Genomic DNA, 25,710 nt, shown 5'->3' on the forward strand with positions numbered 1-25,710 from the left:
TGATTGGAATGGATATTTCTTAGAATACATATTTATGTGCAGCAAGGCCCCACTGAAAACAGTGGAAGTTGTATTTGTATGCACGGTGCAAATTCTAGGAGAGAGTTGCATCAAATTACACAATTCCATGTGTGACTCTGCTTTTGGAACATAACAGGGCAAATTTAGACCAAATTGTCCCAGAAGTGGCCATTGTTGCACACTCTGAAGGAAAGTAAATATTCACGTTGCTGGACTGGGGTTCTGTTGAAGTACGTCCCATAAAAAGTCAATTTTTCATCCCTCACATTTGCTCTGTCCCTCACCTACCACAATCTCCTTCCCAACCATGAGGTCTCGTCCTGGATCTCTGACTGTCCTCATCCCAACTCTCTGATCAGTCTCAACTCCTACCCTGACCCTGAGTCCCTGATCAAAAGACACTCACAAATCTCCAGAAGATGCCCTGAATTTCATCCTGAATCTTCCCCAGCCACTTACATGACATCCAGCCTCTCTCCCCACCCTACTCTGGCTACTCACCTAATACCTACTTCACCAAACCTTGCTCCAAGACATCACATTTACATTGGCAAAATTAGACAATGGTCCTTTCAGTAAGACTTATTGAACTTTGCAGTGGCATGTCCGTCATCAAAACCTATGGTCGTGATCATTGCTACAGCCTCTTCATATGCCCACTGGGGTCATATGAATAAATGCAGCATAATTGATTTATTTGAAGGTTATGTGCTATTTCCCCTTTCCCTTGTAGTCTTTACCCACCATGTGGCAGCCCCATCCAAGAGAAGGAGGTATCACATTTCTCTTCACCTCTGCCTTGAGTTGAAGTTGGGAGTATGCCATCTATGCATAGCCTATGTCATCTTCATTACTGTACTTAGAGTGGTGAACTTCACTGCATTTGGCTGCCTCAATGTTTTGACCCTATTGTCATTTGTTTTTTAGGTACGGTTGCTATGGATCTACAGAATACAGAGTGCCACCCATCCAGTGGCACCACTTTGACTTTGCCTACAGAAAATGGAGCAGGAAGTAGAAGGCCCAGCATTGCACCTGTCCTTGAAATTGCTGACACTGCTGCCATTTTGCCATGTGATCTCTTAAGCGACCAATCAGAAGATGAGGCAAATCCATCTGATGATGAGAGCCTACCTACCCCAGAGTAAGTTAGCTACCTTAAAGATGAATTTGAAATAATAATTATTAACTGTGAGTCATAGCTATTTCTGATTTTTCTTGTGTTTGGTGTAGCCTATTTTGATATCCAGGAAAGCGCGCGAGCAGTTTTATAAATCCCCAAGTGTGTTCACTCACAGAAGCATTCTTATAACATTCTAACTGCTCGAGTTCCTCTTCTGACCCCTGAGATTTGAATGTTTTCCTTTCTTGCTTACACTGCTGAATAACAATTTATTTCCCCCAGCACTTCTTTATAACCTCCTACTGACCTCTGAGCCAAGATTAGACGAATGAAAATATCCCTTTGGTCATCTTTCCAGACTAGCAATCCTATTGTATTCTTACTGTAGCTTCCATCAGTGTTTTAAGTGACAGCTTCAACCAAAAGGTCAATGGCATTTATGTCAGTGTGAAAAGATTTAAAGTACTGTGTATTTGATCAGAAAGTATTTTTGCTGTTTATTTTCTGTGTGTATAACCAATTTATCTATGTTGTTGGGTATAAATTACTTGTCCCTAAACAATTGTCTTTCCCTGCTACTAATTTATTTTCTTCCATTCCAACCAGATTGATTTCGGAAAAGGAATGGTTGTCCAATGAGGAGAGATTCAACTGAATGGACTTGGTTTCTCTGGAGCTTACCAGAGCAATGAACTCATTTAAATGGATAAAATACTAGAGAGGACTAGAAAGTGATGCTGAGAAGTGCAGTGCCCTCTGGATAGACTAGAACTAAGGGTCTTTGGAATCGAGAGCCATCTTTGGTTGCTTGCCCTCGATACACATTAATTGCTGTGCATTGTATTCCACTTCCCAATCTTGGCCCCACTGAGTGAATGGATATGGATTTCAGAAGCAGGGTCCAATTCTCAGTCACTACTTTATTCTGCATGTAAAATATACTTCTAAAGCCAAATTTCTATCCCATTATGTCAGAAAAAGTGACCAGGAATGTAGGTCTAGAAACATGAGAAATTCCTTGACTCGAGTTGCCGATCATTGTGGGCCTCAGCCTGGACCACTGAGAAAGTTTAGTGATCGATAATCATGATAGAAGTTAATGGTCTTGGACGCCAATGGAATCAGGGTAGAACAGGAGAGGGGGGGGTTATGGCTTAGAGGTGGAAGATAATCATATTGAATGGTGAAGATAATTCATGGGGACAAATGCCTCACCTTTTCTTATTTATGCCATCTCTCATGTTCAGATTTTCAAATACTTTTGCTGGGGTTTTGCTAGCAGTACAAATGTAGTTCCATGTACTCATAGCTTGATAAATAATAAGTGATTACCTTACTGTGAATAGTTCACTGAGTAGCAGGGAACAAATCAAGATTGAGGTTTTTAGGCATTAGCTTTAATAATCCTAGGATGGACTAGGTTCAGATAAATATTTATTGGAATGGAAAGAGCTTCTTAAGATATATCTAGAAATGTACTGCAGATCCAGCAAAGAAAGATGGTTAGTTCTGTTTATGTGGCTCAGTGTCAATATTTTTTCCAGCAACACTTCTGTAAAGCATCTTAAGATATTTTGTGTTTAAATGCAAATTATTGTTGTTGAATTTAGTCTGGTTAAAGTAGTGCTCATGAGAGTCAATCTGAAGGCAAGAGAAATTTTGGGAAGCAGTGATAATAACTTGATTAAATTCACATCAGCTGTGCAGATGGAGAAAGCAGAGACAAAGATAAAATCTTGGGCAGCAAATCAGTTCATTTCAGCTGGATGAATGGCAACCTCATTCAGGTCAGATGGTCAGAAGAAATGTCATATCAATGAACAGACTAGTAATGGGATCGTTGAAGTAGGCGATACATAAGGTAGTCACAAAATATTCTGGATAGTAGTATATAAGAAGTACAGCAAAGACGCACGTTCCTTGAATAAAAAGAGAGGTTAGAGCAAAAATTAGAATTTGAAAAATTCGCTTGATGAATGGTGGGAAATACAAAAGGAGACTGAATGGTAGAGAGAAGAAAGAAAGTGGGATATTTAGAAGACTTAAAAGGAAAAGGAGAGAGGCAATTGACATCTGGATTGGTGATTTGCAGTCCTGCACATCTGTTCAAAAGGAAAACGATGACCCATGGACAAGGCAGGGACACCTGCCAAGAACTGGTGCAGAGCAGGAATGCTTGATTTATTTAAGACAATTTTTTTTTAGTAGTGAGCCCAGAGACACACAGCAAAAAAGACATGGGATGAGTATTTTATAAATGAATTTTCAGAGGTACTTAGTAAGGTACCATATAAGAAAATTAAAATGTACATTAATACACATGGCGTGAATAAGGCAGAGAAAGAGTATTCAGTCTTTCCTGTTTTGGTAGGAGTTTGATGTGCCCCAGAGATGGATGTCATAGGCTCTTAAGTTTTCCATTTATTTAAATAATTTGGATGTGTGCAAAAGCAATGACTTTAAAGTTTGTTAATTAAACCAATTTAGGGATCAATGGACTGTGAAGAAGAACGCAAGAAATTACAGAGATAGGCTGGTTAGTGGAAGGATTTTAGCATCTGTTAATTTTCTCTATTTCCCTCTGGTTTTAATTTGGTTTATCAAATTTTTTGCTCCAGCTTGCACTAACAGCTCCTTACTCACCCCCCCAATCCGATATCCCCACAACCGCGTTAACTTTTTGTAGTCCTGTGAATCAAGTCCAGCCTTAGGCCCTGATTCAACGGTCCTTGCATGAAGTGGAGCAGCCTGAAGTGGCACTGGGTCACTAGTGACGGATCTTGTGGCCCCTACCTCAGACCTTTCCAACTGCTTCTAAATGTTTCTGATGATTATGCATTAAATATTTTTTAAAATACTTAAAACGGAAAGTAATAAAACACTTAACTGATTTAAATTTAATTTAAATCATAAACATTATGTAACACAGAGAAAATTCACTGACCTGCACTTTCTGATCCATGGAATCACACCACGTTTGCCACCCATGAAAGGCAAGGAGCTGAGGAGCTGGAAATGAGTGAATCCAGTCCCTCAGTTTAGCATGATAGAGCTCGGCCCCTGTACTTAGTGGTGAGTCCAGTGAAGGTGCAATAGGTAAGGTGAATATGGAAGTCAGATGTCCTGGCATCTGACCGCCAGCTGATTGTAATGCATTAGCATGGAAGTTGGGAACATGCTGATTTGTGCAATGCTGCTATGCTGAGCTTCTCGAGGGAACCAGCAGCTGCTGTTCAGTAGGATCTGGGCCATTAGCTTTGATGAATGATGTAAAGGACAGCACAGTCATAAACAACCAAACAAGAAAACAACTATACATTTTAAAGACCATTGTGGACAGGAAAAAAATAATGCAAAACAGGAGAGGAACAGAAACATGAATGTGAACTTGCAATTTTGTTGGTGTCTCCAGCAGAACTGTTGGTTTTTAGGTCATGGGTAGTAAATTCCTGTACAGAGAAATGCAAAATTGTAAGTGTGGGAGGAAAACAAGAGTGAAAGGACATATCCCAAAAAAAGATTTGTACAGATGGAGGAACAGACTGATCCTCAGTGTACGGATCATTGAGATTGGAATATAAATGAACACATTCACAGACCAGCCCTGGATGATTTTAGGAGATATGCCTAGAGAAGTCAAGTATAGCTATTAGGAAGTAATGTTTGAATGAGACTTTGATTAGGCCGATGGTGAAAATATCACAGGTAAATCTGGCATAATGAGGAGGATATTAGAGGTGAGGAAAGGGTACATTAAAAACTCACTTGCATTATATCAGGACTGAGAACTTGTGGGCCTGATTAAAGAGGATTCAAAATGTTAAAATATTCTGTGGTGTTGCATGATGAAAGATTTGTTCCACTGGCTGGATGATCAATAAAAAATAAAGTAACTTTATGAAGGGAGTGACAGAGGCAGATTGATGATTTTGTTTTTCCGAGAAGATTGTTAGACCATTCATTATCTCAAGCTGTCATTATAAAACAATGGGCCTTGATTTTCAGTTAACTTTAATTGAAAATTCATCTAAAAATCTAGGCATGGAGATGTATTGGAAGGTGAAGAATGTCAAATATTATGGAAAAGGAGAATGGAAAATGGATGACCAGTTGAATTGCTGGTCCCATTTTCTCTGATTTTTGCATCTTCTGCAGTTATGACACTTCAATTTTTTTTTCTCTGATTCTTTTTCCTTTAATTTATGCACTTGTTCCAAATAAACATTAATTTGATTTGCCCACAGGTATCAAAGCTCAATGATGAAATATGTAGAATTCCCCAAAACCCTGGAGAGATGTTTGTTGGAACTGACTGTACTTGCGCATGAATCATTTATTTCCTTGTCAGTTACAGCATGATTATATATAATATTGTTATAAAGCAATTTGTAGGTCAAGACTGTTCCAGTACACTTCTCCTATGTGCTGAGTCTAATTAGTTTTGTTAGGCAACAGTGATTTGTTTAAAGCTGATTTATTGACTGTTATCATTTTGTAGTTTGCTAAAAGTGAATTTAAATCTGCAACACTTATAAGTCCCAATGACAGAACATTATGAGCCTAAGAGTTGGCTGCTGAAAGTTTATACATAGCAATGTTGAGAAGCTGAGATTAGACAGTGAATTGAGAACTGTGACATATCCAACTCCATGATTCTTTCCTAACTTGTTAATCTGAAGTGACAAGTTTTATTTTCATGCCCCAGGTAAAAATGAGGAGGTCTGTATTTGGTCCTCTCCCACTGAAAAATAAGGCACCGTAAGCAGGCACAGAGAGGGGTCATGTCTGCCCATTGCATTGTTCAATAGTCTGACAGTGCAGCACACAACAGTAAAGGCCACATTCTATTTTTAGTGTTCTGGTCAGACCACACTTTCAGTACTGTGACCACTACCTGTTGCTGAGATGTAAGTAAACTGTTCGGGTAATTGAGGTAGTGTAGAGAAAATGTTTCTGCCTAGTAATTTTATCATGAAATGCAACAATAGAATGTTATCAGAAAATCATCTGTGACTCTGCAATTCAAAACAATGCCTAATGCTTTCAGATCCTTTGTGCTTAGGGTACCACCTCTCGGTTGTACACCTTTAAGTTATCTAGTGGTCCGTCATTGTGAGTCCTATTCATGCCCATGAACAGTAGGTCACAGGCTGCCAATTACAACACATTGCCTGTTTACAGACCTCTCCAACTGCATCCCTCCCAATGCTGGGTACCAATATGCCCCAACATCACCTTCACCCCAACAAGAGTTTTACAACAGTGGCCCAAGTACAAAGTATGAATTACAGCTGTACAGTTTATAATTATCAATTTTGCATACTGGTAAGTTAGTTTTCAGACTATTTCCTGGTCTTTACTTGTAATTATTACCAACCATACAAAAGAAATAATGTTTGATATTGAATGTACCTTGAAACTACTTTGTAAAGATTTCGATGTTCATTTCCAGTTGATGACATTGATTAGATTTTCTTTTGACTGTGGCTAAAATCAGAAATTAGTAAAAGAATCGTGATTTCTGTCATATGTGTCCCTGGGAACAGCCTGTGTAGCACAGAGTTTCTACTTAGCCAAAATAACATCCAGTTTGCTGACTGGATCTACGTGAAACATGTTCAGGATGATAGTTCAAGTTTATTGTCATAGGCATACATACCCAGGGTATAAATGCCTTAAAAACTTGCTTTTTGCAGCAGCAGCACAGTACATTACAAACATAACTTAACATTAACTTAAATTAGCATAAATGATATGTTACTTTCATGATAAAATAAACATAATGACACTAGTGCAAGTTGAGAGAGAGACAAGAAATAGAGTCTGAGGTAGGGTTGGGGTTTTACAGGTCAGTTCAAGAACCTGATGGCAGTGGGGAAGAAGCTGCTGTTGAACCCTGAGGTGTGGGTCTTCAGGCTCTTGTACTTTATGCCTGATGGCAGCATTGAGAAGAGGGCATGGTCTGGATGGCGGTGTTCCCTGATGATGGATGTAATCTTCCTGAGACATCACCTCTTGTAGATGTCCTTGATGGTGGGGAGGGCTGTACCATGATGGAACTGGCTGAGTGTACCACTGTCTCAAATGAATGCTGCATTTCAAAATTTGCATTTGTCTAGATTTACATTTTGGTTAACTGACTACAAAGCTATTTCCGTTGACTAATAAAGATTGGTTTCTGTTCCGAAGATCGCTTGGCTTAGTAATGTATTCAAAAAGGCAGTTGAGTGACTGTTCATTGATTTAGCTGTTAGTTGTTTTATGGGATGGTTAGGTTGAAATCAGGGAAATTATTGGTTACAAGGATTGAATTTATAGCACAAAACAGTGTGGTGTTGGTGTTTATGCTTCAGATGACCCTCCTCCCACTCTATTTACTTCACTTCATTCTGTTGACATATCTTTCCATTCCTTTCTCTCTCACAGACTTATCTAATTTCCCTTGGGACGCATCTGTGCTATTTGCCTATTTCCATGTCATGGCACAAAATAGTGTTTGTGGTTATCAGCAACAAGGATTGCTTATAGCAGCATTTGATCATGTTTCATACTAATCTGCTTTTAAGTTATGAATGTAATTCCATATCCAGGTGAGACTATTTTCTTTTAATCTGTGGTTGAGTAATATATTTATAGACCATAAAATCATTTGGCACAGAAAGATATCATTCCATCCACCACGTCTCTAAAAGTCCAGTTAGTCCGACTCCTTGCTCATTATCCATACTCCGACAAATATTTGCTTATTTTAAGAAGAGGTCAAATACCCTTTTGAAAGAGAATATTCTGAAGTTAGAGATATATAAATAACGGGAATTAAGACTGAAAACTTCCAAAAATAGTAATTGTATGAAGTTATAATGAAAACTCTAATTGTGGTAGTTCCCATTTTTGGCAATCATTCATTTATTTTCAGTGTTTGAATATTTTGTTCCCCTCTCAGCCCTGTGGCTCAGTACATTGAATGAATTGGTGCTGAATCATTTGAGTTCAGAAAAGTTCCATTTTCAATCTCCACCCCAGGCTGACTGAGCAGATCTCAGAAGCTTCAATGATAGGGTGCCATAATCAGCTTCGGTTTCTTATGAGCTCTACTGCAAAGTGAAGTATTTGGTATGAACTGAATTGTGCACAGCTATGATGTTCCCTTTATTAAGTAAGCTGGTGATTAGCTCTTGACTTGTGTGACTAGTTATGTGACATTCTGAGCCTGTAAAGGCGTTTCTGAAGACAACTTTTTAATGTTGCAAGTTTGTAAAGCAAAAGGAGCTAAACCTGCAGAATCTTGGAGATACGCGCCATCTCAAGGTTACAGTTCTTTGAAACCTTTTCTTGTGTAGGTGTGCTAATGGACCCCACATTGCTGCTGATTGGTTCTCATTGTGGTTTAGTTTGCATGGCTACATTTTTACCTTGGATAAGTCATCAACCGATTCTAGTGCATGGTGGTGTAGAAATTGCCCGTACATTTGTTATATCATATTGTACTCAAACACAGAAATTGTCTAATCATTCCCATTAAATCCTAACAATAAATTGCATTCAGGAATCCATTCTTTTTTTGAATTTCTCCTTTCCTGTTCTTGTGTTGCAACTGAGTGGGAACCCTGTAGGACAACTCCACATTTGTTTGTCTTAGTGCTGTGCCAGCACAACATCTGCATATTTGCAAACAATATAGGAAGGCAGTTCCTTAAGGTGACAGGCTGTGATTTCTAATTAATTCCTAGTTAAGCAGCAACAAATCCAATCATGAGTTCAGTTCACCTATATGTCTTACCTGACCTTGCAACTCAAACACGAATGCTGAGTTTACTGTCCATGTTTTAGTGAAAGGTTTGCCTTCATTTAGTTTTGCTTTCATAGTGAAAAGCTGCCATTTTGCCTTCAATAAAATTAAAATAGTTAAAGCAATCATGCACAACTGTATATGCTTAATGAGAACATTGTGTTATCTTCCCAACTATGTTCTGGGAGGTATACATTGTTCTTTCATTTTACATGTGCAATGCTGGCAATGTTGATGCTTTTTGCTCATTTCTAATTGCCTTTGCAAAGGTTGTGGTGAATCCCTCTCTTGAACCATTGCAATTCTTCTGGTGAAGATGGATTCAGAATTGATGAAGGAATGACAATATATTTCGAAGAAAGAATAGTGTGTGACTTGGGCGTGATTTTGTATGAAATGGTGATCCCATGCTGCCCGGGTCTTTCTAGTTGGTGGAGACCATGTGTCTGGAAAATGCTGTCAAGCATTGTGTTTTGTAATAACACAGTGAATGGAAACTCATTTTCAGAAGCATCACTGAATTTCAAAATGGCCATTAGAAAGAGCTAATCGGTTAGTTCAGCTCCCTGTTCTTTTTTCACATTGCCCTCCAAATTATACCTTAGAGCAGAGAAGGTGTGGAAAATTGGAAAGGATTTTGATATTAAGTAAGTGAAGCTGTGTTCCTTGTCAGAATGTTAGTATCTAAAGGAGGCAGATTCTTTTTTTAAAAAAAACAATAGAGATGATGAAAATCAAAAAAACTGTAGATGCTGAAAGTCTGAACTAAAAACAGAAAATGCTGGAAACATTCAGCAGGTCAGGCAGCATCTGTGGAAAGACAAAAGGTTAACGTTTCAGGTTCCGATGAAGGTTCCTGGACCTGAAGCATTAATGGTTTCACTTTCAAGAGATGATAAATCATTTTTCTATAGCAAATTCTTTAGAATGGAAGGATTGCATTTATGGAAGCAGATTCAATAATAATTTTCAAAAGCAAATTGGATAAGTGCTTGAAAAGAAAAAAAGTTGCAGTGTTAGTGGGAAGGGGCGGGCAAGTAAGACTAATTCGTAGCTCTTTCAAGGAGCCAGCATTGGCATGATGGGTCAAATTCTTTCCTCGTGTTTCATCATTGTATGTTAAATAATTTAGAAATCTCTTTTTAAACTCACTACCAAATTTGGTTCCACCGCCCTTTTAGGCAGTATATTCTTGTCTGCAGGTAGCATTTCATTAAACATTTTTGCATCATTGCCCTTTTACTTTGAGAACACTATGTGTGCTGATGTTCATGACGTTAGCATTCGTGAAATGCCTGAAGTGCTAAAATTAAACAGGGGACATCATAGGATCTCAAAATAGCCATAAGAACCATCACGCCTTTGCCAAGAAGGAGCTACTCAATTAGTCCAACACTTTTCCCCTTGCTCTACAGATTGTCCCATGGAACAGAAAAGGTTAAACAGAGACTCTTTGTGACTCCAGTATTCATGAAATGCCAGGAGAACCTTAAACAGAAGATAGATAATCATGCCATGCTGCAGGAGCTCCCCGGCTCTCTGATGGCTGAACTGCCTGTAGCCTCTTTTCTGCGAGCTTTGGTTGTAAGGGATGGATTAGCAAATCTGAGGAGGAATGTAACTCTTGCTTAACCCTTATGAGGAGGGTAGAAATGTCTGCTAATACTAGATGAACTGTTGTGAAAATGCTCTTTTATCAGTGAGCATAAAAGCCAAAAATGTGGCTCAGTTTGCAAGGAAATGGATGTGTCATTTGTTCTATAATAGAATAATTGTACAAGTTTGTCATAATATGGCTTCAATCTTAAGTGTAAAGGCAACTATTGTACACATTACTTAACTTAGAACCATGTCGAAACCCAATATCCAGGCAGCATTTATACACAGATTCAAGCTTCTTTCTGTAATTTACAATATTAACTCGTTGACCACAGCATGTTATTTGTTCGATTCCATCTAACAAAGGCTGAGTGCCTCCCTGTGATTCAGTTTTTTTCTGAATATTAATGTTTAGCAATAAATAACAGTTGTTACTTATTTTCGTGTTCAAATAAGTTTCTACAATCACATGTGAATGTTTATTTTTTTCCTGCTGTGTGACACTAGATAATCTGTTTTTGCAATGTGAAACATATTTTAAAAATGTTACTGATTAATGCAGGTCGTAAAGATTTATCATTGCCCAAGGATAGAAAGCAAAAATGGACACCAAAATAAGGGAGGAGATAATAGAAGACATAGTCAGACATGTGATTCAAGTGAAGTTAATGCAAGAGAAGGGAGGTGGAGTGATTGAGGAAGGGAATTCTGAGAAGAGCCTAAACTGTTGGAGGCCTGATGATTAATAATGATTGGCCAATGGAAAGGAGGAAGGCAGGCACGGTAGTGTAGCAGTTAGCGTAATGCTTTACAGCATCAGCGACCCGCGTTCAATTCCCGCCGCTGTCTGTAAGGAGTTTGTACGTTCTCCCCGTGTCTGCGTGGGTTTCCTCCAGATGCTCCGGTTTCCTCCCACATTCCAAAGACATACAGGTTAGGAAGTTGTGGGCGTGCTGTCTTATAACAGTGGGATAGAAGCTGTCCTTGAGCCTGGTTGTATGTGCTTTCAGGCTTTTGTATCTTCTGCCTGATGGGGGGAGAAGAGAGAGTGTCTGGGGTGGGAGAGGGCTTTGATTATGTTGGTTGCTTTGCTGATGCAGTGAGAAGTGTAGACATAATCCATGGAGGGGAGGCTGGTTTCCATGATGTGTTGAGCTGTGTCCATAACTCTCTGCAGTTTCTTATAGTCTTGGGCAGAGCAGATACCATATCAAGCCGTGATGCACTCAGATAGGTTGCTTTCTACGGTGCATCTATTAAAATTGGTGAAGGTCAATGGGGAAAAATGCTGTTGTATAATTAACATTCTCAGTTCAGGATAAAGACGGTAAAGTTTCCACCTTTGCATCCTAGCCCTGTACTTTAATTTCCAATTTAATTTCAAATACCACTGCTGCTTCACTTTGAGGCTTTTCTATCTTCAATTAAGGCCTCCTCCCTTTTGAGCAAAGCAAATGCCTCCAAGTAATGAGTAGGATTTTTGTTTCTGAAGGATCATGTCACTGTGAATAAAGCTGAGATTTCTCAAATTTATTCCACTTCAAATTCCGCATGGTCAAAGGAGAGGAGCTGCATTCAGCCATTTAGTGGGTGATTCATTGTTTTCAGTACCTTCTGTGGTAAAGAAAACCAGAATAAAAAGGCAACACTTTAAAATTAGAGCTTGGTCACTTAGAAGTTTATTCATGATACACCTTTACACAAAGAATGGTGAAAATCTAGAGTGCTGTGCCTCAGGATTCTTTAGATGCAGCATTAATTGGAATTTTGAAGCCCAAGATTAATGTTGGAAAGCAGATCAAGGAATATGTAATAAAGACAAGAAAATGAAGATGAGGGAGAAAGTCAAGGAGAAAAATGGAAAACTTCAGCCTTTGTGGATTCAAACCCCTATTTCCTTTGAGAACAATTACTTTATTTGCCATTTTATCAAACAGTATGAAGGACAACAATCTTGAGGCTATTTTTCATTTAAATGCACAAAGAGTAGTAATTAGGTTGGTCACAATACCTTAATGAACAGCTATCAAAATCTGAAGGATATCCTTGTATTGAACTGCTGAAAGATCCAACTTCAGGTTACTTATTGGTCTAGATGAAGGTTTACTTCTGCTTATAAACAGCTCAACCCATTCTAGCAACTGGGCAAAATTCCAAAAACTAAACAATTTTTCCTATTCACAATTCGAGCTTGGCTGCAGTCTATAGCTCATTGTGTTGCAGTAAATCACCTTTCATTCTGAGATTTAATGAGGTGGTAAGCATTTTCATTTTATGACCAAGTTAAAGTCATTAGGTTAAAGCCATTTGGATACAAAGCATATTTTTCTTAAAAGTACTATTACTTAGACATTGGTAAACCTCAAACAATAACTGTGCTAACACAACCCAGTCCCAACATGTGATTGATCCAATAGCACCATCTTGTGGTCATGTGGATTTTCTTCGAGAGAAACATCTTTTGTTTTTATGGATTTAAAATGATAAAGAAAATTTTAAGGCATCACAAAATAATTTATTAAAGTATTTTGACATATAATGGCTATTGTGAGGTAGAAAATATATCTAGTTTGTGCACAGTCAAGTCTTGTAATGCAATATTGTCTTAATAATTTAATAATTAATGATTCCCATACAGGAGCAGGTCGATCAGCCTCTTGAGCCTATTCTGCAATAGCTGATCTGATTGGAATCCAAACTCTGCATTCCAGTCTCCCACTGTAACCTTTCACCCCTTGCTAATCAAAAACCTTTGTATTGCTGCTTCAAAGATATTCAAAAACTCAGCTTCTACTGCCCTTTGAGGAACTGAATTCCGAAGACTCACGATTCACTGAGAGAAGAAATATTGCATCTATCTTAAATAGGTGACCCCTTAATTTTTAAAAATAACTCCAAGTTCTGAATTCTCCCACAGGAAGGAACATGCTCTTCATACTCACCCTGTCAAGATCCCTCAGGATTTTGTTTTCATGCTTTGTATCCAAAAAATTGACTGATAAGCATTAGCCGTCACATCCGTGTATTATTCACTTTGTGTTAATTTTAAGAAGTTGTAAGCATGTTATTTGTAAAGCAGGAGTGGAATTGTTAACTCCATAAATCAGTAGTGGATTAGCCACCCATTATGCAATGAGCTCAGTTTCCCTTTATGGGTGTGTCGTGGTTTCCAGCCTTTATGCCCATACACACCATTGCACCCTACCATCATTAATAGTTCCATGAAAAACATTTCAGACCATATTGTTGACAAATTCTAATTGTGCATCAAAAATCATAGCTCTTAATTTTCCTTCTCTTTACATCCAGGTATGTGAAAGGATACCCTCCCAATTCGCCTTACATTGGAAGTTCTCCAACCCTCTGCCACCTTCTACCTGTGAAGGCTTCATTCTGCTGTCTGAGATTAGACAGGGTAAGACCCTTAAAGTTAACCTGGTAGGCTAAGCAGAACGTTTGTCCTGTACTTGCAAGGGATCAATTGCAGAAGTAGAGATGAAAAAGAGTGCATTAGTTCTTTTTCTGGAAGGTTTTACAAAGATCTTTAAGAAGTTTCAAGTCAAAGGTTCTGCTGATGCTGTTTTGGAGTGTTTTCTATCTGTGCACCAAGGACAATCAATTATATAACCTCTCTTGTTTAGAAAGTATTGCTATATAGTATTTTCTTTATACATGGTTGGGTCTATCTCACCATCGATAGATTGTGAGATGGACCCAACCATGACAAGAGACAATAATTTGATGTTACATGAACTTACAGCACTGAAAATTTGCCAACTAGTTTGCTTTGGTTTTTATGTTCCCCACAAGCCTCCTACCACAATATTTTATCAGTCCCTATCAGCATACCGTTCTCCCTCATGTACCTGGCACTGTGGTGCAGCTGGTAGAATGCTGCCTCGCAGCTCCAGAGACCCGGTGCGACCCTGATCTCTGATACTGTCTGTGTGGAGTTTGCACATTCTCCTGGTGACCACATGAATTTACTTTGGGTGCTCCGGTTTCCTCCCACATCCCAAAGACAGGCGAATTGGTAGGTTAATTGGTCACTGTAAATTGCCCCCAGTACTTAGATGAGTGGTAGAATCTAGGAGAGTTCAAGGGAAAATGGGGAGAATTTAAAATGGGATTAATGTAGAATTATTGGACATGGGTGGTTGATGGCACAGACTTGGTGGGCTGAAGGGCCTGTTTCCCTGCTGTCTGTCTCTATGACTCTATTTCTTTTAAATACTTTCAAAGACACTGAATAAATAGCAAGAAGGCAATAATGAATATGTATCTTAGTTGGGCTGTATTAAATGTAGTTTTACACGTTCAATTAAAGCAGTGGAAAAACTATACTGTAGATTGTCAGTGTGAGCAGAGCTGAGTGCTTATGGTTATACTCAAATATCAGTTAAGTATTACAGTGAGATCAGAGTGGAGGAAAGGAAGATGGGGTTAATTAAAATGATGTAGATAAGCTGTTTTTAATGTTAATCAGGAAAAGATTTTGCTGTCACTTCCCTACAGAATCATAGAAAATTTATGACACACAGCAGGCCATTCAGCCCATCTTGTCCAGACCAGTGGATAAAGCCCACCCAGCCAAAATTCTCCTTCAAGCACTTAGTCTGTCACCTTACAGGTCACAGCTTTTCAAGAACACATCAAGTTCTTTTTAAATGTGATGAGATTTCTACTTCTATTACCCTTTTGGGCAATGAGTTCCAGATCTCTACCATGCTCTCTAAGTCCTCACCTCCCCTGTAATCCTTCCACCAATTACTTTAATTCCTTGCCTGCTAGATTTTGACGACTTTGCTAAGGGAAATACGTCCCCTCTATTTATGCTGTCTGGGCATTTCATCCTTGTATTCACCTCAATTAAGTCTCCCTTCAGCTTTCTCTGTTCCAAAGAATACAACCCCTGCCTATCCAGTCTTCCTCACAGCCAAAATTCTCCAGTACTGGCAACATCCTCATAAACCTCTTCCGCTCTCTGTCCGGTACAAATATATCTTTTCTGCAGTGTGGTAGACAGTGTGACAGTAAGCAGTTCTCATGCCGGTGTAAGTAATTGCAAATACAGTTATGACATATGCTCCCTGTTCTTGTATTCTGTGCCTCAGCTAATAAAGGAAAGCATGCATGAAAATCAGAAATTCAAAACAACTGCAGGTGCTGGTAAACTAAAATAAAAACAGAATATGTTGGAAATACTCAGCAGGCCAGGTCGTATCTATGGGAAGAGAAACAGAGTTAATGTTTCAAGTGGAAGACCCTTCCTCAGAACAGGAAAGGAGGCAAAAGAAGCTTGTTAAACTGTGGGGATGCTGGGGAGGGGGATATCTCTGATCGGGTAAAACCGGAATGACCATGGGGATAAGCTGTAAATAAGATTGTCTGGTCAATGGTGAATGGAAGCAGTTGGAGAGGGAGAACATAATCAAAAGAATGTAGGAGTTGCAAGAGCAGGAAGACATGCCGGCAGCTCAGACTGGACGTGTCCTCCACTCCCAGAGGGATAAAAAGGGGGGAAAAAAAACAAGCTGAGGATTAGTGGACATGAGCCCTAAAGTCCCTCTGTGTCTTCTCCCCATCTGTGTGCACTTTAGTTTTGTAGTTGTTTAAGGTTTTGCTTAAAGCAATTTGCATTGTGTTGAGACAACATTTTCAGTCTAACCTTTGCCAAATGTTTCCATCTCTATCGATTGTTTCCTGGGAATTGTGACGTCAGCATAGTCCTGGCAAAAAGCCACCCTCAAAGTTTTCCTGTAGGATAGCATTTTGATTACAAGCTATTGAATGTGAAAGGAATTGTAGCTTTCCTTTCTTGCTGTTTTATTTCTCCTAGGTTATGCGTTGGTAAGTTTCCAGCAACAAATAAACAGACATTGTAGCCTGACATTGAAGAATCAAATATGATTGAATGTGAACTGAAAAAGTCCATATCTCATTTCTCCACGTCTCTTTTACCTGTCAAAAGAATAAAAGTTATTCATCAGTCTACTATAGGTTACGCTTCAATCAGTGACATAGCTGGCATGAAAAAGTGAAAGATTATGTAGCCAGCAATGCAACCCACATATGTTTGGAATGAAACTTTCTTGTAAATCAAGCAGGAGAACCAAGAATCCTGCAAAAGATAGTTATTTAAAATCCCTGGAGCTCAAGATGCTGTGATGAGTAATTTTTTTAGCAAGAAATTGTGCGACTGTTATTACATTTACATATGACGATACCGACTGCCCCATTGCATCAGTTGTTAATGACAAGTAACACTTGTGACAATAATAAACCAATTTCCAAATCCCATTTTCAACATCTTGGGAGTCGCCATTGATCAGAAATTTAACTAAACCAGTCACACAAATATAATTACAAAGAGCAGGCCAGAGGCTAGGTGTCTTGCAGCAAATGACTTGCCTCTTGATTCCCAGAGGCTTTCCACAATCTACAAGGTTGTGGGTCAGGGTATGATAGAATACTCTCACTTTCCTGAATGGATGTAATTTCAACAACACTTGAAGCCTGCAACCATCCAAAGCAAAGCAGCTCAGTTGATTGGCTCCGCATTCACCACCCAAAGCAGTCACACCTTCCACCACCATTGGATAGTTGGTGTAGAGTATAACATCTAAAAATGCATTGCAGTGACTCACCTGTGCTGCTGTGATAGCATTTCTCAAACCCATGACCACCGCCACCAAGAAAAATAAGGACAGCAAGTGCAAGGAAGTACTAACGCCTGCATATTCACCTTCAAGACGCACATCATCCTGACTCTAAGCGCTGGCCTTTTCAGTGATCCTGATAAATGAATAAATGAAATTGGTTTGGAGGAGATCTATCCATATCTATCTATCTCTCTGTCTCTCGCACTCTCTCTGTCTCTCGCACTCTCTCTGTCTCTCGCACTCTCTCTGTCTCTCGCACTCTGTCTCTGTCTCTCGCACTCTGTCTCTGTCTCTCGCACTCTGTCTCTGTCTCTCGCACTCTCTCTCACCCACCCTCTCCCTTTCGCCCACTCTCTCTCCCCCCCCCGCACCCCCCCCCCCACTGTGGCTGTCACAGAAACCTGTAGCAGAACACATTTATAAAAAAAGAAGTAAGCACACTCTGAATACAAATGCCATGTACGAAAATATTTTTCAATTAAAGAAAGAACATTTCCATTGAGTACCTTTCATAGCTTCTGAATTCACCGTGGTTCTGAATTCACAGCCAGTTGGGTTTGGCTGAAATTCTTTTTTAAAATAATCCTGTAGGTTGTTTTACATCCAATCTGAAATGCACCCAGCATGGGATCTGTCCATTTCAATTGGTTCTGAAATATTATGCAACTCTTAGAGACTTCTTTAGAGCCCCAAGATAACTATATCCCATCCCTATCCTTACATGTGGTTTTATTTTGTTGTTCTGTTAAGGGCTGCAGGCACAACAGCTTTGAAGATGCAAAAGCCTATGGGTTCAAGAACAAACTCATCATCGTGTCTGCAGAGACTGCAGGCAATGGACTGTACAATTTTATTGTTCCACTCCGAGCCTACTACAGGCCCAGGAAGGAACTGAATCCTATTGTGTTGCTGCTGGACAACCCGTGAGTGCATTTTTGATGATTTTCAGCCTAGAACATTTGATTGTGGTAATTTCCAAACCTAGAAAAAATGGCATCATTTGGCCTTTGGCAAATGCATATATAGGTAAGGCGAAAATAATTTCTGTAATATAGCCCAATGCAAATAATTCAATGATCATTTCCTAGCTGTCAATGGTATATTCCAATGAGTAGCATGTTTGTTAACTATGCTTTTGGATCTGATCCTGCCACTAATGCTGTGATCAAGATTTATTTGCAGAAAGTTGTGATTTTTTTTGTTATTCATTTTTTAGTCAAATTTAATCATCCACGTAAATCACTAATACCAAACAAACTATCTTACAGAAGAATCTTCCACTGTAAAAAGCCACTTCATGCCTAAGCACAATCCAGAATTGAAAGCAGACTAAAAGCAGTTATAGCTAGTTTGTCAAAAGTTACCCATCAGTGCATGATGTTACTCTACCAGAAACTTATCCTTCTTTATGAAGGTAATAGCATTGCTACATACCATGGCAAGCCAAACACTGTATTTGTTTTAATAATTATGAACTGGATGCAACTATCAAAATCAAGAATCTCTTTCTTCTTAATTACATTCCTCTTTCTTGGATGAGAGACCCAATATGTTTTGAAGGGCTCTTTTGCTTAAAGGTTTGTATGTCATAGTTTTAGACTTGAAGAAGAGATATATTGTCAGTCACTCATAACTGAAGGAAGAGGTGTTAAACTACAAACGCTAGAGTGGGAGTAGGAATTGCCTGCCAGAACATATATTTCCTGTCATCATGCAGCTTGTAAAACTCAAAGACTATTAGTGTAAATAAAATGGGCTGCTGAAACTGTATAACTATTTCTGAAAATGCAGGCATCTTAAGTCCCTGTTATCACACTTGCAAGGATTCATGTATTTAAAAACATGAAATGACAAAATGCTCCAGATTAAACCACTTTAGGTCTTTCCATCTCTTCTTACTCTAGGTATTTATATTGATTCTCATATCTTAGTTTTTTCTCCTCAGTGAATCTTGCCTCCTACATTCTTAAATATAATTTCACTTTTCCTTGGTACATGATTACACAAGCAGTATTTGGCAAGAGAAAACTGCTCCTGGACTTTATCAGTAATGTTTAGCAAACAAAATTCTAATAATTGTTTTTAAAAAGTTGGAATTATACTCCCACAAAACCTCTCCTGTCTTCATTGAAGAGTAAAGGATAAAGCAGTGTTTTGCTGTTATTTATAAATTCCATGTTGCAGAGTGAGAGCTCACAATCTCTCTCCCATATCTGAGACATGGGGAGCAAACTTCATTAAAATGAGGACAATGCAAACTCTCCCCTTACCACCTTTTCTTTTCTACCCAACCCCCTTAGCAATAAGGTATGAGGGAGCAAGGTTTGTTGCAGTTCATCGCCCATGATTGAATGGCGGAGCAGACTCGATGGGCCAAATGACCTAATTCTGCTCCTATGTCTTAAGGCCTTATGATCATTTCCTGACAAGTATATGCCGTCATTCGCAAAATGCTGGAGGAACTTCCTGATGAAGGGTCTCGAGCTGAAACGTCGACTGTTTATTTTCCTCCATAGATGCTGCCTGACCTGCTGAGTTCCTCCAGCATTTTGTGTTGCTCCAGATTCCAGCATCTGTAGAATCTCGTGTCTCCGATATGCCGTCATTGGTAGTTTTTATGTTTAACCTTCTTTCCTATCATCATCAAGTCTACTGGAACAAAATATCAATTGAAATCATATGACAGAATTACAACCATTATAAGTTTAATATATGAATAATGCTCAAAACTGTTTTGATTGCACAAATAAAATGGATTTATGTCTCTATATGTCATGATGTGTTTTTCAGGCCCGATAACCATTTTTTGGAGGCCATCTGCTGTTTTCCTATGGTTTATTTCATGGCAGGAAGCATTGATAAGTAAGTATCCATGCACTGTACCACTCAAAAAACAACAGCTTCAGTTCTGTGATTACACTGCCACTTGGGTTAGAAGGCTGCAGAGCTGAGCCCCCAGTTGCACTGCCATGTTGTAATTGGACATAGATTTGGTTTATTTCTTCCACTAACTAGTTTTTTTTTTAATTGGTGTGTGGCATAAGAACATGCCAAGTGACCTCAAGCAGTTTCCTATGAGAACAGGGTCACTTGTGGACTCCTCCCATCAGGTTTCAGTATTATATTGGTGAACTTCCACAAACGCATTAACACTTTCTCATCTTTCTGGAGACGTTCATGGAATAACAAAAAGAGTATGCATTGGGAGCTCTTCTAATTCTTTCCCATCTTTGTATTAGCTACAGTTTGATATTTGGAGTCACAGCTTGATTTTCCTTTCAAGAAATCCATTGGTGAATTGGATGTACAATGAGCTGAGGCATTGTGCCTTACCTCTGTGATCCGAGTTTATTTCTGGCCCATGTCAGTGGCATGGAAGTTTCTTCCTTCACCTGCCAATTGGGGCTTAACCAGGAAATTCGCAACCCAGGCACTGATCAGTCCAAAGTTCAGTTACAAGGATGCATATTGTAAGAAATAAAAGACTGATATATAAAGATGGGATTAAATAAGATTTACCTTATATGTACCTGGACAGAGTTACAGGGATAAATAAAAAAAATAATTCCACATCACTGATGTTGGAAGTCTGTTTATAACATATGAAATTCATTAAAGACCTCTTGCATAATTCTATTTTCATCAATTTTTAACATTTTCTTAAAGGCTTCCCTTCCCACTTTGAGATGATTAAACCCAAAAAAACTGTCTCTGGAGGATTTGGTGAAAGCGAAAATATATTAATTAATTGAAACCAAACCAACAGAATGCCTCTCAGAGGATCCTTTCTCACTGCTTCTGCAGGGGATGTGTTTCACACATTTGAACTCTTGATTTTGTTTTCTGGGACATATTCCGCAGCCTGGATAATTTACTTCAGTGTGGGATTATTTATGCTGATAACCTGGTAGTTGTGGACAAAGAGAGTACGATGAGCGCAGAAGAAGATTACATGGCTGATGCCAAGACCATTGTCAACGTTCAAACAATGTTCCGGTAAGAACTTTCCTGCAAAGTATGGACAAGCATAAATGAGTTTCATTTATGGGACTTGAGGGGCAACTTCTTCACGCAGAGGGTGGTGCGTATATGGAATGAGCTGCCAGAGAAAATGGTTGAGGCAGGTACAGTAAGAACATTCAAAAGACATTTGGATAAGTACATAGATAGGAGGGGTTCAGAGGGATGTGGGCCAAATTTAGGCAAATGGGACTAGTTTGGTGGGCACTGTGGTTGGCATGGACAAGTTGGGCTGAAGGGCCTGTTTCTGTGCTGTGTTACTCTAGGACTCCACAGGCTCTCTCTCAAGTAAGTCGGCTTGCTTGCAATTCCACTTGTTTCTCACTGTAATAAATTTCAGCCATAGTTTCCTTGTTCCTGATCCCTGTCCAGTAAGCTGTACTGCTCAGTTCCATGTTTTGTGCAAGGTCAGACTTGTACCCATAGTTGACATTGCCCAAAGAACATGGGTCACCTTGGAAAACAAACAAAACTGCACATGCTGGCATCTGAAACAAAAACAGGAACTCAGCCAGTTCTGGACACATTCAAGGTCACCCTTAGTATGTTTAGATTCTAAGGTCATGTTTTTCTATTGATAGAGCTTTGTAAAAGGGTGAGAATTAGAGAAACAAAAACATGATGTCCCTACTCATGGGATAGGATGCCGTTCCAGCGATATTCTTACCTTGTGAACATTTCATATAAAGAGATATTGCCCTGTATAGTGAAGGGCCTTTATTTTATGAAGGCAAGTAAAAAGACAACATTTGGAAAATGTTGGAGATTCAGAGTAAAATCATGAAAAACATATTAAGTCTAAAAGCGTCCCATAATAAAGGATTAAACTGTCTGTAATCCTAGTTCTGAAGAAGAGAACTTTGTGTGCTGATGGGCCTAGTTTTTCTAGAATGTTGTTTTAGACTCGAATTACAATGCCAGTAATTCGGGATGGTGAAATCAAAGCGATGCAAATATTTAGAGAAAAATAAGTATCTTAAAATTTATAGGTTCTAATCATTTAATGCACTCAAATGCATTAATTATGTAATAATCGGACTGATGATATTCATAGAGACAGAATTTTAGGGTTATTTCTATTGTTCCTGATTCTTTATTTGGGCAGCACTAGGTCACCGTTCATTACGTGAGACATTGGGTAAAGTAGTCAAGGAATATAAGGTGAAGGGAGGCGAACTGAGTTGAGGTATTGGTGCCCCATCATCCAGTTGAATGATAGAGAAGATCTCAGGGAATGGATGGCCTTCTCCTTTTCCTTGTGCCCCTTTCCGTCAAAGTTCCCTATGTAGCTGGCACCATGAGATATCATTTTAATAGGTGGTTAGAATGTAAAATTCACTCCAGTACGAAGGGCTGAGAGGAGGCTCGTGTGGGGAATAAACACTAATACAGACCAGTGGGTGGAAAATGGTTTCCTTTAGTATCACAAATACTTTGCAAAATTACCTTGGTGGAAATAACTGTAAACAAATTATTTCAATGTATCAGCCACTCACACCGTTCTGCCTGATCAAGGAACTCTTCACTCGTGGTGTTTGAATTTGGGGTAAGTGATTAAAGCACTTCAGCCCAAGAACATCATTGAAATCAAACTGAAGCAGTACCTTATGGTGTTTTAGTTTTGCCATTGACTTCCTTCGAAAGATGTCAGTGAGGATTAAAGGAATTCTCAAATTAGGCTGATTGCATTCCATATCCAAGGTTATGTTCCCACAGTGGGGATACCTTGTGTCTTAAATTGAGGTCATTGTCATATTATTTGACTTCTGTGCTTAGATAAGTGCCTGCTGTCAGGTCAGAAGATAATTTGGATTTCACTTCCTCCCCTTCTCAACTTCCCTCTTTCTCTTCACAAAAAAACAATTGTGCCCTGTTTCCCAAAATTCCTGTTTAAATGAAGGAACTGAATGCTATTTTATCCATAATCCCCCTGAAAGTTTCAGTTATTTATGATTATATGCCACACTTCACCCTTTATTTCCCTGGCCATGGTAGAGTATGTCATCTAAGCTGCTTGCATCACTAACTTTTTTGGGTCCATAATCAGTCAAGGCAATTAGACCATCACAGATGGGCACTTGTTTATCCCACATCTGTCTGTATTCAAATGTCATTTGTTGTGTTCCACGTTTTCAGGTTGTTCCCCAGTCTCAGCATCATCACGGAACTGACTCACCCGTCAAATATGAGGTTCATGCAGTTTCGAGCCAAGGACTGTTACTCACTTGCACTTTCCAAGTTGGAAAAGGTAACTCCTCATTTATATTTTGAGTGAATTCTCTATTAATTGCTTGTGTCTAAACATTCACCTTAGGTGGGAGTTACCAGCATATTTAGTTTGCAGTAGGTGCCTGGTTGCCATAGATGCTTCTCTCCTGAAACATAACCTTGGTAGGAGATGTAATTGAGCTAAACCAGTACTATTCATGTATACATTATGAATAGAATTGGCTTTGGGCCAATGCTGCACAGCTATTTTGACTTGGAATCAAGAAATTTTTGCCTAAATCTATAAGCCTTGTGGAAAATTTGATAATACTCAGTGTGCAAGTGTTTGTGTGAGACTGTCGTTCACTTCCTAGTGGACTGTGCATTTACTAAGAAAGGAACACAGCGTTCTTTGTCAACAATTCATGGAGTCATATAGTTGTATGGCATAGAAACAGTCCCTTCGGCCCACAGCATCTCTGCTGACCATCATGCCTACCTATACTAATCCCACTTGCCTGCATTAATTTCATTTCCCTCTCTGCCCTGCTCATTCAAGTACCTGTTAAGATGCCTCATAAATGTTCTTATGGTTCCTGCCTCTACCACCTCCTCTTGCAGCTCATTCCAGATTCCAATACTCCTTATGTAAAAGACTTGTCTCTCAAACTGCCTCTAAACCTACTGCCTCTAAACCTTCTCCCTCTCACCTTAAACCTGTGCCCCCTGGTTTTATTCACCCCTATCATGGGATACAGACACTAGCTGTCTACCCTATCTATGCCTCTTACAATTTTATGTACCTTTATCATATCATCGCTCAGCCTCTTTCACTCCAGGTAAAAAAAGACACAGCCTATCCAATCCCTCCTAATAACTCAATCCCTCCAATCCAGGCAATCCTTGTCAATATTTCCTGCGTCCTCTCCAGCTTAATTGCATCCTTTCCAGAGTGTGGCGACCAGAACTTCATACAATACTCCAAGTGTAGCCTGACCAACATTTTGTACAGCTTTAACATGGTGTCCCAACAATTCAGTGTTGAGTCTGAGCACGTTACAGACTTCCAGAATCAATATCAAATTCTCCAACTTTAGGTGGCTCATTTTCTCTGTCTGTATTGTGACTGGCTAGTCCATCAGTGATATTGGCAGAGGTTTTTCTCTCCATTAGCACAGTGATCTGCTGGACATTTCTGACAGCTCTACACTTCACAACTTTTATGTTCCTCGTGCTCTAATTGCCCTCTTTCAATAGGTTCTATACTGCTTTGTTTGGACTTTCTCTCCCTAACGGACCCTGTTAACTCATCGACCCGATGGCCTTACCTACTTGTCTCCATGCAACCCTGACATCACCTGTCTGAGGAATTCCCTTTGTCCTATGTCTTCCCCACCCTCTCTGCAACTTAAAACCAACTTGTTTCCTCCTTTTGCAATATGCAAGATACTGGAGGAGCTCAGTGAGTCAGGCAGCATCTATGGAGGGAAATGGACAGTCGGCATTTTGGGTCCAGTCCACATGAAGAGTGTTGACCTGAAGAGTTGACTGTCTATTTCTCCCACAGATGCTGGCTTGATGCATTGAGATCCTTCAGCATCTTGTGTGTTTGCTTAAGATACCAGCATCTGCAATCTCTCGTGTCTTCCTCTTGTTTTCTCCTTTTCCCAGTTCTGATAAACGTTCTTTAACCAGAAACTTTTCTCTGTTTCTCATTGCACAGATGCTGCCTGGCCTTCTGAGTCTTTGCAGCATTGTCTGTTTTGTGTTTTAGTGATGTTGGTGTCTGAGGCACTGGTGATACTTGCATTTTCACCTTTGTATAATAGCATGTAGTCATTCGTGATCACCTGTGAAGGCAGATAGCGCCTTACTCTAACCACTGAGTGTGAAAGACAACATCTCTGGCACCAAAGGACTCCTTGTGGACTGAATTGGAAAGAATTAACAGATTTTGAGCTGAAGTCTCTCAGCAGGGAATCAAACCCATAAATTCTTCGGAGTTGACTGAGTCAGAGCTAACACACTTAGTTGCAGATGTACACCTGAACACGCTTCGCAGAATAAACTTTTGCCTCTTTGGAGATAATTGTACACATTGCAATTACATATAAAATACTGGTGACAGGTGGGGAAGACTTGTCTGTCAGGCAGGCATGATTAATTCAATCAGATAACAAAGTGTGAGTGCCGTGGGGAAAACACGTGTGTACGGGCAGGAGGTCATGTGATAAAACCACCAGAAGTACCCCAAACCAGAGCTGTTAAGCCTCCAGACATAATCCACA

The 25,710-nt window shown here is 39.4% G+C and overlaps 1 protein-coding gene across 3 annotated transcripts in view; it reads left to right on the forward strand.

Moving 5' to 3' along the window:
• kcnt1b (potassium sodium-activated channel subfamily T member 1b) overlaps nucleotides 1-25,710 on the forward strand; it is a 225,720-nt gene that overhangs the window by 178,486 nt on the left and 21,524 nt on the right. For all 3 annotated transcript variants that reach the window (XM_052036745.1, XM_052036743.1, XM_052036744.1), the window contains exons 18-23: nucleotides 949-1,165; nucleotides 13,842-13,947; nucleotides 17,945-18,117; nucleotides 19,985-20,056; nucleotides 21,056-21,190; nucleotides 23,351-23,462. In XM_052036745.1, the coding sequence (XP_051892705.1) occupies nucleotides 949-1,165; nucleotides 13,842-13,947; nucleotides 17,945-18,117; nucleotides 19,985-20,056; nucleotides 21,056-21,190; nucleotides 23,351-23,462 (815 nt within the window). The remainder of the gene's footprint in view (nucleotides 1-948; nucleotides 1,166-13,841; nucleotides 13,948-17,944; nucleotides 18,118-19,984; nucleotides 20,057-21,055; nucleotides 21,191-23,350; nucleotides 23,463-25,710) is intronic.

Source organism: Pristis pectinata, chromosome 23 (genome assembly GCF_009764475.1).
Source record: "Pristis pectinata isolate sPriPec2 chromosome 23, sPriPec2.1.pri, whole genome shotgun sequence".
Taxonomy (NCBI): Eukaryota; Metazoa; Chordata; class Chondrichthyes; order Rhinopristiformes; family Pristidae; genus Pristis; species Pristis pectinata.